This window comes from Chrysochloris asiatica, unplaced genomic scaffold (genome assembly GCF_000296735.1).
Source record: "Chrysochloris asiatica unplaced genomic scaffold, ChrAsi1.0 scaffold00077, whole genome shotgun sequence".
In the NCBI taxonomy this organism is placed as follows: Eukaryota; Metazoa; Chordata; class Mammalia; order Afrosoricida; family Chrysochloridae; genus Chrysochloris; species Chrysochloris asiatica.
Genome location: NW_006408595.1, coordinates 2,226,537 through 2,243,457, shown reverse-complemented (window position 1 = coordinate 2,243,457; position 16,921 = coordinate 2,226,537). Strand labels below are relative to the sequence as shown.

At 36.1% G+C, this 16,921-nt stretch overlaps 1 protein-coding gene across 4 annotated transcripts in view; it reads left to right on the top strand.

The window, feature by feature from the left end:
- KIF21A (kinesin family member 21A) overlaps positions 1–16,921 on the top strand; it is a 196,032-nt gene that overhangs the window by 107,010 nt on the left and 72,101 nt on the right. For all 4 annotated transcript variants that reach the window (XM_006865296.1, XM_006865295.1, XM_006865294.1 and 1 more), the window contains exons 8-11: positions 2,397–2,592; positions 3,160–3,349; positions 3,807–3,870; positions 11,350–11,553. In XM_006865296.1, coding sequence (XP_006865358.1) covers positions 2,397–2,592; positions 3,160–3,349; positions 3,807–3,870; positions 11,350–11,553 — 654 coding nt within the window. The remainder of the gene's footprint in view (positions 1–2,396; positions 2,593–3,159; positions 3,350–3,806; positions 3,871–11,349; positions 11,554–16,921) is intronic.

Here is a 16,921-nt window from a genome sequence, read left to right as displayed (position 1 = left end):
AAATATAACTGTACTGGAAATTTGTATCTTTAGGGTTTTGCTTAATATGTTATCATTTCCCTGTGAAGTTAATCTTGGTCATCTTCTCTCATTCCTGAATTTCACCATTCTCCTTAAGTACTTGGTCTTAGTGCCCTTCAAATCATTTGCAAAAGGCGAATATTTTCCCTCAGTTTGTGGTAGGTACAGGATATCATACAAGTGTTAGTCTGATTGCAGTATTTGAGACTCACCATGTGAGTCTTAGAGCACTTGAACTGTTCCATAACCTATGCATTCTGATGAATCACTGATTACAAGTTCAAGTGTTGTAGAAGTTTCTAATGTGCTTACCCTTAATTTCTAAACTTATCGTATTGTAAACTAGTAACAAATAGTTCACAGACTAACACCACGCTTCCAAAAACCATGCTCTATTCAGCATCTGTAATCCTCACTCTAATGTGTTTGCCTCTTCTTCACCAAGAGAGACTAGAGAGATGTGAATTATTTTTAACTTTCTGACTCTCAATATGTGCACATAATAAATGTGACACATACTAATGTGACACTTAGTATGTGACACATACTAAGAACAATTACTGATGACCTAATATGTTCCTGGTGTGGCACTTTGGGTTGATGTGCTGGACTGTAAAATCAGTTTGAACTGCAAGGTTGGCAGTTCCAGCTCACCAGCTGCTCCTCAGAAACCCTGTATAGGGTTACTATGGGTTGGAACTAACTTGATGGCACTTACCAGCAACAATATGTTCCAATTATTGCAATATATACTTAGAAGTACACCAATGAATAAAATTTGATGATCCTTGTTCTGTAGGAGCCTAGCATGTCAGAGTTGAGGTTTAAGAAAATTTCAATATGTAGTAATAAAAATCATCTAAATGAAAAGATAATATATATGTGCAAAAGGTATGAGGAAGCACAGAGAAAAGTTTACAGTCAAACGGAATCTTTAATAATAGTATGATAAGGGTGAGTAACATGAGCAAGAACTGGCAAAGTGAAAAATGTGGGTGAATGGGGCTACTTTTTAGAAGAATCACTACAAGTGCTACATTGAGATTATTGGGGAAAGGCAAGAGTTACAGCAGAAGACTAGATAGGAAGCTATTGTTTTGGAATTGATTAACATGGGGTTTCCTATCAGAATGGATAAATAAGCTCCTTAAATGTAGACCTTATACCTTCTTGAGTTACCTTGTGAATTCCCATTGGAATCTCATGTCTGTCTCATAATATATGGAACGTACTAAGCATTCCTCTATTTTACTATTTGGTTTGTCAAGCCATTTATCATGACCATAAATTAATCTTTCCCATTTTTCTGGTGTAACCTGGCCAGAAGTGCTGATTATGTACTCATAGATCGTGTTGTATTATAAAACATAAACCGAAAACCTACTACAGTTGAATTACTATGGCTATCAAAGGGTTTTCAAAGCTATAAATCTTTATGGGAGTAGAGAACTTCATCTTTCTCCTGATGGTAGGTTCAAAGTGCTGACCGTATGGTTAGCAGTCCAGTGCTTATGCTATAGCACCTTATTAAACATAAGGATGTCCGTAAAACAAAGCTCAGAAGGCAAGAAAGGGTGGGAAAGATGTACAAATGGATCTGGGGAATCTGGGAGGAGGTGGGAAGAGACCTGTTAATACTGAGGAAATTGCATAATGTGTATCAAGTGTTGAATAGAAAACAAACTTGCTCAATAAACTTTCACCCAAACTATAATAAATTAAAAAAACAAAACAATGCAAAACATAAGGCTCTATAGCTTTTCTTGTTTTTGAGTGATTGGATTTTGTATAAAATCTTTTCATGATGTCAAAAGTTAATATACAAGTGATTAAATAAAAGGATGAAAAAATTCAAATATTGAAATAATACATAAATAATTAACGGAGTTATCTTTCTATTTTACCTATTGCGTTGTAAATAGATTCGATTTTAGAATTATTCTGTGTGCAGTATTGTAAAAAGTTTTATAAAGAGTTAAAAACTGTATGTGCTTGTGCTGTCTTAAGGCATCATGGGTTAAAGAGGGATAGTACACATTTAGTATTTCCAATTTTACTTAAGTAACAACAACAACAACAAATCAAACTCAAGGCTGTCAAGTGGATTCTGACTCATAACAACCTTAAAGAGGACAGGGTGAAACTGTGCTATTGGATTTCCTAAATAAACAGAGTATTTTTTGTTAAAATAATCTTAAAGCATATAGATTACAGGTTAAACATATAGGTTATGGATCTACTTTTATTTTTAACTTAATAGCAGCAATCTTTTATTATCTTGATGAAAAGATGCTATTCATAGGACAGGGATTTAAAAATACCTTAGTGTTTTAATTCTTTTTATCTGTAAACTTAATTATATTTGTAACTTTCAGCCAAACAATCATGATAGCGTGTGTCAGCCCTTCAGACAGAGATTTTATGGAAACTTTAAACACCCTGAAATATGCCAATCGAGCTAGAAATATCAAGAACAAGGTGATGGTCAATCAGGACAGAGCTAGTCAGCAAATCAACGCACTCCGTAGTGAGATCACGCGACTTCAGATGGAGCTCATGGAGTATAAAACAGTAAGCTAATGGGTTTGACTTTACATTTTGTGATAGTCCTAAGGCTAGCATATTGTGAACTCAATGTTGTCTTTTTGTGATGACTCCAGAATTTTGTGATCTCCTTTTTTGGAGGTAGGGTTCTCTAGTCCTTCCTTATGGGAAGCCTTTAGTGATATTTGGTCTGCTAATCTGACCAATCTCTATTTCAGTGTCTTACCCAATGAATTACTTAGTGACAAAAGCACGATGAAGGGTTGTGTTGTTGTTAAGTGCTATGGAGTCAGTTCTGACTCATAATGACCTTGTATAGGATTTCCAAAGAGGAGCTGATAGGTTTGAACCACTGACCTTGTGGTTGGCAATCCAGTACTGATCCTACAGTGCCACACCAGGAATCCATGGAGGGTTGCAGTCGAGGGTAATGGATCTTTTTTGCCTTGGTGTTGGTCAGATTAAAGGGCTTTTGGCTATAAAATTTTATAGTTCTCCACAGCACTTAATAATAGCAGCAAAGCTATATCCTTACACAAAGTGTGTACACATGTAAGGCTCCTCAGTTAATAGGAATCTATTTCCCTTTTCTAGGGTAAAAGAATAATTGATGAGGAAGGCGTGGAAAGCATCAACGACATGTTTCATGAAAATGCCATGCTACAGACAGAAAATAATAATCTGCGTGTAAGAATCAAAGCCATGCAAGAGACAGTTGATGCTTTGAGGACTAGAATCACACAGCTTGTTAGTGATCAGGCCAACCAGGTTCTTGCCAGAGCAGGTATGTGCGTAGGGTGGGATGAGCGAGAGATTAATTTCTGGAGGGCAGAGGACATATTTTGTGTTTGTTAATCACCAAAACTATTTGAAGCAGAAATGCCAAGATCTGTACAGTAGGTGATTTTAAGTTAAATATGTAATGATTTTTACAATGAATTATATAAACAAAACATCCCCTTTGCTTTATCATGTTATCTTACTGTCTGTTCATGTAATTGTTGTTGTTGTTGTTGTTAAGTGCCGGCGACCTAACGGTTTAAACTGATGTGCGGTCTGATGCTTATCCTACAGCTCCACACCAGGACTCCACATGTAATTAAGAGTAGAAAATTTGCTGTGAAAATTGTACTGTAAAGCATTATATTATTATTTTATTTCCATAACTTTTCCCCCTCCTGTTCTATTTTGTTGAAGTCTTTATTTAAAGCAAATTTTTAATTTTATGCTCTTTTTTGCAGGTGAAGGGAATGAGGAGATTAGTAATATGATACACAGTTACATCAAAGAAATTGAAGATCTCAGGTAAGTTCCTGTTCTCTTATGTATAAGGCATATATTTATTTTGGGTTTTAACAATGTAATAACATGACTATTTGTTAGGTTTATTGTTCAGCAAGTGTTCAGAATGCTATTTCAGTCTATTATTCAGGTTAACTTTTGGGGAATAGATACTGACTTTCCCATGATGTTAAGTTTCACACACCTTTACTCTGCTCTCTTCCCAGATTATCTTTCTATACTTACTGTTATGCCCCTCATTGGGAATTTACTCAATCTGACATACAGGACAGATATAATTGATGTTGGTGAAGTTATCTTTGGTGCCTCTCCTCCCTGTGTCTCTACCCCCATCTACAAGTCATCTCCAGTTTTCCTTTTTCCTTCAGTTATTTTTTATGTGTAGATCAGTTCATCCCTACCAATTTCCCTGCCTCTCTTTCTGGCACATTCATCCATTCACATTTCATGTGTCATATCACAAACGTTCATTATATGCCAAGCATTGTTTCATGGCCTAAGACAAGCATAACATAAGCAAGAAGTTCACAGTGTAGGTGGGGTATGTACAAAAATAGTCACATGTGGTGGGCAGAATGACAGACTTTAGTAAAATGAATGTCTGTTCCTGCTGTAGGAATGTAGAGGAGAGAGCACTGATACCAGACAGGGAGAATGGGGCTGGGAAAGAGCGTAATGGACACTGTTCATTTCTACAGCATTTTCACATTCTGTGGATTGCACTCATGATGGAGCTAGCTGCTTTCTCTTGAAATAAAACTGCAGTTAGCACAATGCGGAGCATCTGAGTAGCTCAAATCTCACTTCTGCTAATTGTCAGAGAAAAACCTAGGCTAAGAGGTCACCTTTCAGAGCTACCCCAACACGTCCCCATCTTGTGTTTGTATTCCCTTTCCTTGTCTTTTGCCCTGGGTATTCTACAGCTTCTTAGATTGAAACAAGTCCTGTTTTCACTGTTTCTGGTTCAAAAAGGCAAACTGGATCCCATAAATATTTTTTAAAAGTGAAGGAAATTAAGAAGACATCTTGATGTAGTGCTAGATGAAGTTTCTCAAATAACTTTACTTCACTCACACATACATGCATACACAAGTTTGGTCATGCATAATTGTTGCTGTTAGTGGAATGTTTAGGCCCCTTCCTAAGTATATTTCCCAAACATTACCTTTTTGGCTCCCCCCTGGGGCCCTGGTCCTGGTTTTGTTCAGCAGCCAATCAAGACTTGTAGTTTCTATCCTGTCTTAACAGTGCTTTTCTGTTCTCCGACTAATCTTTCCTCGCTTTGTAAATCCCATGGTTATCATGCTTGAAACACAACTTTTTTTTCTTTGGTAAGTTTTTATTGTGAATTATGTGATAGTTTACATGGGAGAATATTAGCTTTACATCATCCTATCGTATTTCGTGTCATTGCAATGATTACAAAATCCCCTCCATGCATCATCAAACAACCATAGGCAAGCCTGCCCCCCCGGCCATCAACACACAGACCCTCTCCTTCCCTGAGTCCAGAGTCCCCAGTTGCTTCATCTCTCCACGTCATCGTCTCTGCCTCTGGCGTCCCTGTTTCTCTGGGAGGGTCCCACACTCCACTTTTCTCACAGAGGTCCCTGGGACCTCTGCTCCTGGACTGCAAAATCAACTACTCCCCTGCTTTTGTTACAAAACACCTACCTTTACATTTCCAAGCCTCACAGTTAGTCCTGATAGCAATTACTGAAACACAACTTTTATCTTTGTCTTTTCTCTTCTAGACTTTGTCATCCTGCTCCTAGCCTGCTTGTTTTTATATGTCCTTTTTGTTTTCCTGCCACTGGCCAATTGTTAAGACCTACTCCATACCATCTCTCCACCCTGTTATTCTAAGGCTGTACCTAGATTTTGTCTCACTATTGGATTAGTGTCCTATATCCTAGAAAACTGCTTGGACCATTCCCCCTCTTGCTGATTGCAGCATCTAGTATTTTCCTTCTTCACTGTCTGGAGTCAAGACCATTCTTTAAGCCATTTATAGAGTAGAGATGACATATAACTCCTGAATTCCATCTGTGATCACATCTTTCCTGGTATAAGTTAACAGTTTGTTTCACTTTCCCAACTTTTCTCTGATGGTTCTTTAATTAGGTGTGTCCCACCCTTGGGGTGTAGTCTTCTAGAATTCTAGAACTGTACTTTATAATGTAAAAATAAATTACATATGTGGTATGCATAAATTAGCCTTAAATTCAAATAGCTTTACCTTGGTTAAATTTAAACTTCTGTTTACTAATAAGGCTTTGGGTTCAAGTTACCCAATATATCTGAACTTCAGTTTGTTCTTCTGTAAAAATGAAGTAATAACCTGCTAGTCTGGTAATACATACCTACTAGTCCTGGTGTGGTGCTGTGGGCTAATGCATTAGAATGCAAGGTTGGCTTTAACCACAGGGTTGGCAGGTCAAGCTCACCAGCTGCTCCTCAAAAACCCTCACAGGGTCACTGTGAATTGGAACTGACTAGATGACACTTAACAGCAACAACAACAGTCTGGTATTATTTCTCGTGTGGTGCTGTAGGATAATCACTGGACTGCAAACTACAAGGTCGGTGGTTCAAACCCACCAACTGCTCCATGGACACCCAATACAGGGTCACTATATGTCAGAACTGGTTCCATGGTACTTAACAAGAACAACAGGCTCACAGATATATTATGGAGCTTACATAAACCAGTAAGGTGTAAACCATCTTAAATTGAAAGTATGGTAAAGGTCTAAAGTGTTAGTATTATTTAAGTTCAATTACTCACATTCTGCCTTTATATATTACATCTAAATCCAGTTTATATTTCTATTAAAACATTTCCCAGGAAGGCATTTATGCATAACTCCTTAAAGATGACGTATTGCCACTTGAGAATATTGATATTTGCCTTATTCTGATCTTAAATTGGAGTCCTGGTGTGGTGTTATAGGATCAGCACTGGATTGCTGAGCACAAGGCTAGTGGTTCAAACCCACCTCCTCAGAAGCCCTATACAGGGGCACTATGAGTTAGAACTGACTTTACGGCACTTAACAACAGCATTAACAATTTTAAGCTAATCATTACCGCTTAATAAATTTATATATCACATTATTTGCAAACTAATAATAGTCACAGTTTAATTACTCTTTGTACTTTTTTGAATTTGAAAATGTTTGTTAACATGTTATGTTTAGTGCCATTGAGTCAGTTCTGACCCATAACAACCCTGTATAGGATTTCCGAGTAGAAGCTATTGAGCTTGAAATTCCAACCTTGCAGTTCAAACTGACTTTGCAGTCCAGCGCATTAACCTATAGCATCCCACCAGGACACTTTTGTTACTATGTTGCTGTTAACTGATGTCGAGTCAATTCCGACCCACAGAGACCTTGTATTAGGGTTTCAAGGAGCGACTAATGAGCCTGAACCACTGATGTTGTGGTTCAAATGACTTTTCAGTCTAGCACGTTAATTAGCCTATAGGCTCGCACCAGCACTCCTTGTTAATATAGGATGTTGTTGTTGTGTGCCGTGGAGTTGGTTTCGACTCATAGTGACCCTGTACAGGGTTTCTGAGGCTGTAAATCTTTACGGGAGCAGAAAGCCTCATCTTTCTCCCATGGAACAGCTGGTAGTTTCAAACTGCTGACCTGATGGTTTGCAGCCCGATTCGTAACCACTACGCTACCAGAGCGCCTTTAATATAGGATAGTGTAATTCAAATCATCCATATTCCCATCATTCTGAGAACTAATGTTAATGTGTTGATGTATATCTTTTCAACATTTTTTTCCTTTGAATTTACAAAAAAAACTCTCTTTTAGAAGAAATTTCTTTAGTAATGTTATAAAACTCAAATTTATACTGATGCTTTTAGGTGCTTCTCAGTTATAAAATACTGAGAGGTGGAAATCCACTGCTCACTTATTAAGCAGTACTGTGTCAAAATTTCTTCTAGTTCCTATGACTTTGTCATTATTATCTATTTTTTTCAATTAATAAGTTAGCAAAATTTAAATAAAAAATGTATATTGGTTTGCTACCTGTTCTTTGACATGTGATAATAGGTTATAAACATTTTCAATGCCATTAAATATTTTTTAAATGACTTGTGCATGATTCCATATTGTATCATCTTATAGATGTAAATGATTGATTTGACTAATCTCCTACTGCTAAGTAGATTTTTCTAGGTTTTCATAATAATAATTTTTAGAATAGAATATTAGTCAGGAGTGTTTTAAATTAATTGTATCATTGATCCTTATAGCAATCCTAAATCAAAAAAACAAATATATATATATATTAAAAAAAAACAAAAAACAAACTACTTTATATCCTGTTGCTTCTGGCTCATGACAATCCATGTGTTTCTGAGTAGAACTGTGGTCCATATGTTTTTCAGTGGTCATGATTTTAGAAGTAAATTGCCAGACCTTTCTTCTGAGGATCTCTGTGTGGTTTTAAACCATCAAGTATTTCTGTTAGTAGCTTAGTTCTTGAATTATTTTCACCACCCAGAGACTTGGTATCAATCCTATAAAAAGTAAATAATTTCCATTTTACAGAGAAAAGAGTAGAGGGTTTTAGAGAATCATTGCCTAAGACCCTCCGAGTGACAGAGCAAGATGCAAACACTGACTTCATTGCTTGGTCTCCTATTAAGTACTATGCAGGCAACAAATGAGTGAGTGGGTGAATGGGAAGAAGAGAGAAAGAAAGAGGGAGCTGTTATTTTTAAAGCCCTTTCAAAAAACATGTTCTGTGGAGGTGAGCAAGGAGCCCTGGAGATGCAGTGGTTAAGTTTGTGACTGCTAACTAAAAGGTTGTTGTTGTTATGTGCCGTGCAGTCGGTTCCGACCCATAGCGACCCTGTACAGGGTTTCCGAGGCTGTAAATCTTTACGGGAGCAGAAAGTCTCATCTTTCTCCCGCGGAACAGCTGGTAGTTTCGAACTGCTGACCCTGAAGTTCGCAGCCCGATTCGTAATGCTAACTCACCGGCTACTCCATGGAGAAAGATTTGGCAGTCTACTTCCATAAAGATTTGTTGCTGTTGTTTAGTGCCATGGAGTCAGTTCTGTCTCATAGCAACCCTGTGTAGGGTTTCCAAGGAGCAGCTGGTGGGTTTGAATCACCAACCTCGTGATTAGCAGGCAAATGTGTATCCTACAGAGTCATGCCAGGACGCCATCAAGTTGGTTCTGATCCATAGTGACCTTGTAAAGTGTTTACAAGGAGTAGCTGGCAGCTTGAATCACTGACCTTGTGATTCAAATGGAGCTTGTGGTCTAGTGCTTTATCCCACAGCACTACACCAGGACTCCCTATGGGGAAGTTCTACTCCATTCTATAGGGTCTCTATGAGTTGGAATCGACTATTTAGTGACCAGTTAAGGAGTGGAGCTCAAGTTTCAGTCATTATCAGCAGCAGGGGTGAAGAAGTAATGAACACATCCTTTCCAGATGCAAACTTTTATTTATTTTTAATATTTGCTATGCTTTAAAGGAGCTCTGATAGCGTAGTCTTTACAAATTGGGCTGCTAACCTCAAGGTGAGCAGTTTGAAACTACCAGCTATTCCATGGAAGAAAGATAAGGCTTTCTGCTCCCATAAAGATTTATAGCCTCAGAAGGTTGGAACCGACTCCACTGCACATAACCACTACCACCACCATTGTCTTTTAGGTGATGTTTTACATTTCAAATGAATTTTCCAGTCAATAATTTATACCAAATGCAACTTTTAACCATAGATTTAAAAAATCAACCCCCTCCAAGAAACACCCTAACCTAAATTATCAGATTACTATATAAATGAAGTAATTACAAAACAGTTCTATATGCTTTAGCTAATTTATACTTTGAATTGTTCATAACATTCACTATATACTTTGTTATGTACACAGGCTTTGCCCTGTTGTTTTTGTGTGCAGTCAGGTCAGAGCAACCCTATAGGATAGAGTAGAACTGCTGCCCAATAGGGTTTCCAAAGTGGTAATCTTTGGTATGTTTTTCTCCTGCCAAGTGGTGGGTGACATTTCTGTTAGCAGCCAACCACTTCTCTACTGTGTCACCAAAGCTCCTTGACTTTGTGCTGTTGTTGTTGTTAAGTGTGGTCTAGTTCGTTCTGAGGCTCTTAAGTCGTGTGGGAGCAGAAATCCTTGTCTTTTCTATATTTTCAATCTCTATTGTGCTTTGTGGTAGATATTGAAAATATAGAAAAGTGTGAAGTATTGCTTGTACTTTGCTGTTGTTTGGTCATTTTAATTATTGACTTTGAGTTTTTATAGTTAAGCTGAATTTTTAGTTGAAAAAAAAAAGACTACTGTTTATTCAGAAGTTTTCTTAAAACAATCTTGTCAGTGAATCTAAAAGCTTGTATACTGCTATTTAAATATACTTAAAAATACTATGATGGTTTTTCTGCTCACATATGACACCAGATATGTAATAAAACAGTTTTATTAAATAGATTACAGGACATTGACTTGAAACATATATTCACTGATACTATGCATGCTTTGTCTCTAGCTAGTTTCACCGGTTTTATAAATAATGTTGGCAGACAATGAGAAAGCACTAGCTGACTATGCCTTTCAGAACTTAGTAGTTGCAAATATTCTAGCATCTTCCTCTGAAATACCTGAACATATGGCAAAGTGCTTAGTAATATAGTATAGAGATAGAGTGCTTAGGAATGTAATGTGAGACAAATATAGCAGGTAGTATTTTGTCCTTTTAGCCCTGCCTCAATTACCATTGTGCCACATTGACCTTGGAAATGTTTATGTAAATAATGGTGTTCTTGATGGTTTAAATTTAAATAGAAGCAAAGGACTCTATCTTTCCTTTAATCACAAAAGTCCAGGCTCTTTTAGGAACTCATCCTTCTATGTGTTCTCATATTATTGACAATACATGCATTATTCTCTTGTTATTATTAGGGCTGCTTGAGCAAACAAAAGAATGCTTTCAATGATCAAACTCAGGTTTCCTTGGAGACATCGTCTTTTCCCACACTAGATTTGCAAGCCAGATATCTGTCAGCCAGTTAGGGGCACGTTAGACTAACTATTCCTTTCAAAGTTTTGGAAATGCTATTATTGCGTGATGAATGAGGAGCTAAAAGGAAGGAGACCATGCTGCGTGTATATTTCATGGTTAAATAATGGGTTTAGAAAGCAAGAACAACTGGTACCCATTGATTAGCATTCAAGTAACCTAATTGCCACCGGCAGATATAGAAGATATAGAATTCTTTTGAGCATGATGAATGTGATTTCAGGTTTATAATAATTCAATAAGGGGATTTAAAAACATATCCTAAACATTAACATTTGTAAGTACATTTATGAAAAAAAGGAAAAACAAAACCACCTTGTAGCATTGTTGAAGTACATTTTGAAAACCTTTTTAACATGCAAAAGAAACTGATTTCAAATGTTTCCTACTTAAGTATAATTTTATTCATTAGGGCAAAATTATTAGAAAGTGAAGCAGTGAATGAAAATCTTCGAAAAAACCTGACAAGAGCCACAGCAAGATCGCCATATTTCAGTGGATCATCAGCTTTCTCTCCATCTATCCTATCCTCAGACAAAGAAACCATTGAAGTTATAGATCTAGCTAAAAAAGATTTAGAGAAGCTAAAGCGGAAAGAAAAAAAGAAGAAACGAAGGTACTGTTTTAAAATCATTGCTGTATGAATCTCTTACTGTTTTTTTAAATACTTTTTAGGATTATTTTAAATTGCAATTATGATTGTATATAGTCTTATAAATATATTGACAAATTAAATGCCATTTATTTACTTTGACAATTATAGTTATGCACTTTAAAATAATTTAGCTCTACTTGAGTTAAGGATAATTAATTATAATTATATGGTAAGGAATTTTACTCAGATTATGACAAGGTAAAGTTACTGTTAGACATTATATTTGTTCAAGTAGCTGCTTTTGTACTGCATTCATCTTGCTTTTCTGCAAAGCTTGCTGTATCATCACACTCAGTGTTTTCATCTCCCGCCCCTCCCCATTTTCTAATTCAATTAAGTAGTCTCATGGTTATTCTAATTCCTGTCTAGATTAGTTTAACTAAAGTCTAAACTAATCCATCAGATTGACATTTGATGTCATTTGGTCTCTTAAATATTTTCTACAGGGTTACTAATCTGATTGTGTGAAGGTTTTTTTGCCATTTCATCAGACCTTCTAAATATTCCAAATGGAGTTACTCAGCTTTCCACCACTAGTATAGGCTTTCCCTGAATTGCATCCTGATACTATCTCCATCTGAAAACAACTGGGTGCAAAGAAGAGTAGGAACATGAAAATTTGAACACTTGTAATATGTGAGAGGTTTAATACTCATAATTTTTTTTACATGGTTACACATTAATTCTATGGTGCAGTCAAATTACTTACTGAGAATATATTTTGAACATGCCAGTGAAATTAAAATAAAGTATTTTTGGCTAGATATTCAAAAGGAGGCAAAGCCCTCTTTTTGCCAAGTGATTTGTTATAGGGGCGGGAGCGGGGGAGAGCTTTGTAGAATTATTATTAACATTTAGTCTACCTGCTGCTTTGCTCTGTTTACTTAGAAATTTATTTAGGCAACCACACTTTTTTTTTTTTTTTCCTTAGTCAGTTGATCAAAGTTATTAGAGGTTTAAATTCTTCAAATGAACTCTGGTTCATGTCCTTGAGTTAAAAAGGAACGGATAAAACAATGAAAACAAGGTGTTACACATCTATGGTTAGGAGGCATTGCAGTAAAAATTGCATTCTTAAGTTATTAATGTCTTACTAGGTGTGTTTTTTCATGGATGGCTGATTGTAGCAGCATTAAGAAATGTATAATGATTAACTGCCCCCTTATTAAAATGGGTATAAAACTGAAATAATGATCATAGAATTATTGAAGCTAGTGTTACTCAATATACTACTTGAATGAACATGAAATTTTCACACATGACTTAATTTACTTGTAAAATACAAATTGGTTAAATGTCAAAGGGTATGGCTTGTTTTTCAGGGTTTAGGTAGTTTGTGATCATGAATAATAAGTATAAACAAGGATGAGAGGAGCCCTGCTGGTAGAGTGGTTAAGCACCTGACTGCTAACCAAAAGGTTGGTTGTTCAAACTCACCAGTTCCTCCAAAGGATAAAGATGTGACAGTCTTCTTCCATATAGATTTGCAGCCCTGAAAGCTTCATGAGGCAGTTCTACTCTAACCTCTAGGGGCACTATGAGTTGGAATCCGCTCAGTGGCAATGGGTGCTTTGTTTTGGTGTGGCATAAGTAAGAATATTTATTTTTCAAGGCCATGAGCTAACTCTGCTTTTACTATGAAGTGAATTTATAGATGTTGCATTAATCAGTTTTTAAGTGTGAATAATAGAAAATTTGGATTCCAATAGAAACTTGGGCTCTCTTGACATTCTTATTATATGGTTTATTGTTGCTGTTAAATGCCATTAAATTAGTACATCTGATTCAAGTTATTTTGTTGTGATAATTCAACATTTTATGCAATTTTTACTGATAATGCAAAAGGAAAAATGATTTATTATTATTTAACCTTGTTGTTTTATTATGGAACTCCTAACTATTTTAAGGTAAAAATAAATACGTACATTTAGCAGCAGTTATTTCAAAGTGAAAAACTGTGGCCATTTTAGTGATAATGGTAGCTGGAATAATTGTTATGATAAAAATAATAGTAGATGCTAATACTGAGAATTCACCAAACACTTGGATTTACACGTAAAAATCCAAGTACAGAAAATTATTTCCTAACAAAAAGTGATATAACATTTTTTTTTTTAAATTGTGAGAATAAAAATAATAAACTTGATCAGAAGTGAAACCTTAGAATTGGAAAAGCTAATGCATGCTGAAAGCTCTTAACTCTTTAGAATGCTTAATAAACATGTTTTATAAAAGCATTTGTTTTATATCCTGTAGTGTACATTTGTAAAACTGAAACTTATATAATGTAGTGTGACACTCGAAAATTTTTTTTCTATAAGTACAGATTTTTTTCTATAAATTAGAGAAAAATTTTATATAATTATAAAAGTTTTGGATTCCATTTATAAACTTAGGTTACTGTTGCTGTTGTTAAGAGCCATCAAGTTGATTCCGACTCTCAGAGACCCTGTATAGGTGCTGTGGGTTAATGCGTCAGACTGCAAAGCTGTTTGAACTGTAAGGTCGGTGGTTCAAGCTCACCAGCTGCTCCTCAGAAACCCTATAAAGGATTGCTATGGGTTGGAACCGACTCAAGGGCACTTCACAACAACAATAGGCTTTCTGAGGCTATGAATGCTTACGGGAACAGAAAGCCTCATCTTTCTGCCGTGGACCTACTGGTAGAGTCGAACTGCTGACCTTTTGGTTAACAGCCCAACTTGCAACCTACTATGCTAAACTTATATTACTACATATATAAATTTGTAAAATTTATAAATTCTATTAAACTGTAGTCAAACCACACTATTGTAAAATGTCACAGTGAATTAAAAAGTGAAAACTGATACTATTTTATAATATTGGATACTGCATTTTTCCATCATTCTAAGAGATCTGGTGACACAGTTGTTAAAATCTTGGCTGTTAATCAAAAGGTTGGTAGTTCAAACTCCCAGCTGCATCCCCTACAGAGTGCAGCCTTGGAAAACCATATGGGTCATATGGGATCACTGTGAATCAGATCAACTTTACAGTAATGGGTTTACTTTTAATGTCTCTCTTTTAAAATGTAGATACACTATCACTTTAGCAAAAGGTTTTGCTTCACACTAAAACAAACAACAAATAATAAACAAAGAGTTCCAGAAGTCTTTAGAATTACAGTAGATTTCTTAAAATTAGCACTCAGTCTTCCTCAGTAACTCTTTTTGATTCTGGTAGTTGTTATGTGCTATGGAGTCGGTTCCAACTCATAGCGACCCTGTACAAGGTTTCTGAGGTTGTAAATTTTTATGGGAGCAGAAAGCCTCATCTTTCTGGTTAGGTTAATATTATTTGCCTCATATAGATCTATTTTATTTTCAGATAGGGTATTGCAAAAGTTCTGCCTCAACCTTATCCATCCAGCAAATTCAATTAAAATCTAATTGTTTGGAACTTTTGACTAATTTTTTTCTCTACAAAATGTTACAAGTACCTGCTGGCCAAGTATCCTGTCTCATTCATGTGAAATGATTTTTACTTGTTATATTGCATTGTCAAAGCAACTCAGGAGCGAGTAGGAAAAGACAAAGGGCGGGGGAAGAGCCCTTCCTTCCCTATCATGAATGTAGGCCAGTCTTCAAGAAAAATGTGAATGTCTACCTTTGGTATTCTTTCTGATTCCCTTCTACTGATCTCCTTGTCCCTATGTTGCCTGGCGCCTCATACAGTCCAGTTCTCACGTGCTTCTGTTCCATTCTGAAGTACTTCCCATTGCTAAATGGTTGAACAAAAGCAAAACCATCTGATTAGAGGAATGCATACCAGTGGAAATGACTGGCAAACATTAAGTTTCTTTTCTAGAACATTTATAATTTTGAAAAAAAGATGCCATTAATCCACATGGTTCTGGCTTATTTCAACTATGTGTAGGGTCCTGGTCTGGTGCTGTAGGATGAGCACAGGACTGATAACCACAAGGTCATCAGTTCAAATACACCAGCTGCTCCTCAAAAACCCTATACAGGATTGCTATGAATTGGAGCTGACTTGATGACATATAACAATAACCACCTAATGAAGAAGAAGAAAAAATGATAAAATCAACAGCAAAAGAACAGCAAGCATTAGAGAAGATAGTTTCCCTTTGCTTTTTTTTGCTTGAGAGTTTCTAAAACTTATCTGAGGATTGATCTTTGGCTTTAACTCTCCTAAGATGTCCAGCTCTCATAGCTGCTTCCTTTCCTCCCCATTCAATCTACAAATTCTTCAGAAACTCCATGACTTTTAATTTACATTGCTTTGTGTTTTTGTTGATTTAAGTTGTAGTAGCTACAGAACTTCTGACTATGTAAGAGTTGGCAAAAAGAGTGGACAGTACGTCACTTGTAAATCAAACTGTTTAAAGAGGATGTGCAAATTCTGTTTTACACAAAAACTTCTACATCTTCTGCATTTAAACCTTTATCAGAGATAAAACTAATTGCTAGTATGTGGTAGGAGTCCTGGTGTAGTGCTGTAGGATAAGCACTGGACCCAAGGTTGGTTTGAACTGCAAGGTTGGTTGTTCAAACTCACCAGCTGCCCCTCAGAAACCCTATACAAGGTTACTATGAGTTGGAACTGACTTGACCTCACTTAACAACAAGTATGTGTTAAGATTTGCTTTTCAAACTCTTGTGGGCTTATTTGCTGTTAAGTAGTGTTGAGTCTGTTCTGACTCATAGCAAATAGCAACCCTGTATAGGGTTTATGAGGAGTGGTTGATGGATTTCAACCACTGACCTTGTGGTTAGCAGTCCAATGCTTATCCTACAGCACCACACCAGGATCTCAAAGGTATAGATACATAGTGAGAATATGAGGAAGTACTAAGCATCACGTGATTATTAATCTATTAACCTGAATAACTGAATAGAATTTATTGCCTGTTTTTCAGTTATACAAATGTTAGGATAATTGGTAAGATTTATCATACTCTTATTTTTTTCATATAGAAACAAAATTATAATAGAAATAAGTGAAATAAAAACTGAACTCCTTTACAATGTGGAGAGATGTCAGAAGTTTATTAGTTTATTTCTCTGTTCTACCTCTTACCCAACCACCCCCCAAGTCTCTTTTTAAACTAGGTTTTTATTATTAAGTGCTGTAGAGTTGGTTCTGACTCATAGCAACCCTGTATAGGGTTTATGAGGAACAGCTGGTGGGAACTGTAGATTGCAATATTTTTTGAGGAGGCAATTGGGAAGCATCTAAAGTTTTAAAGTAATATCTAAGTATCTACTTGTTAGCTTGTCTCAGCCAAACATTTTAATATAACTTTTTTATGTACAGAAATTGACTCAATAGCACTTAACAACAG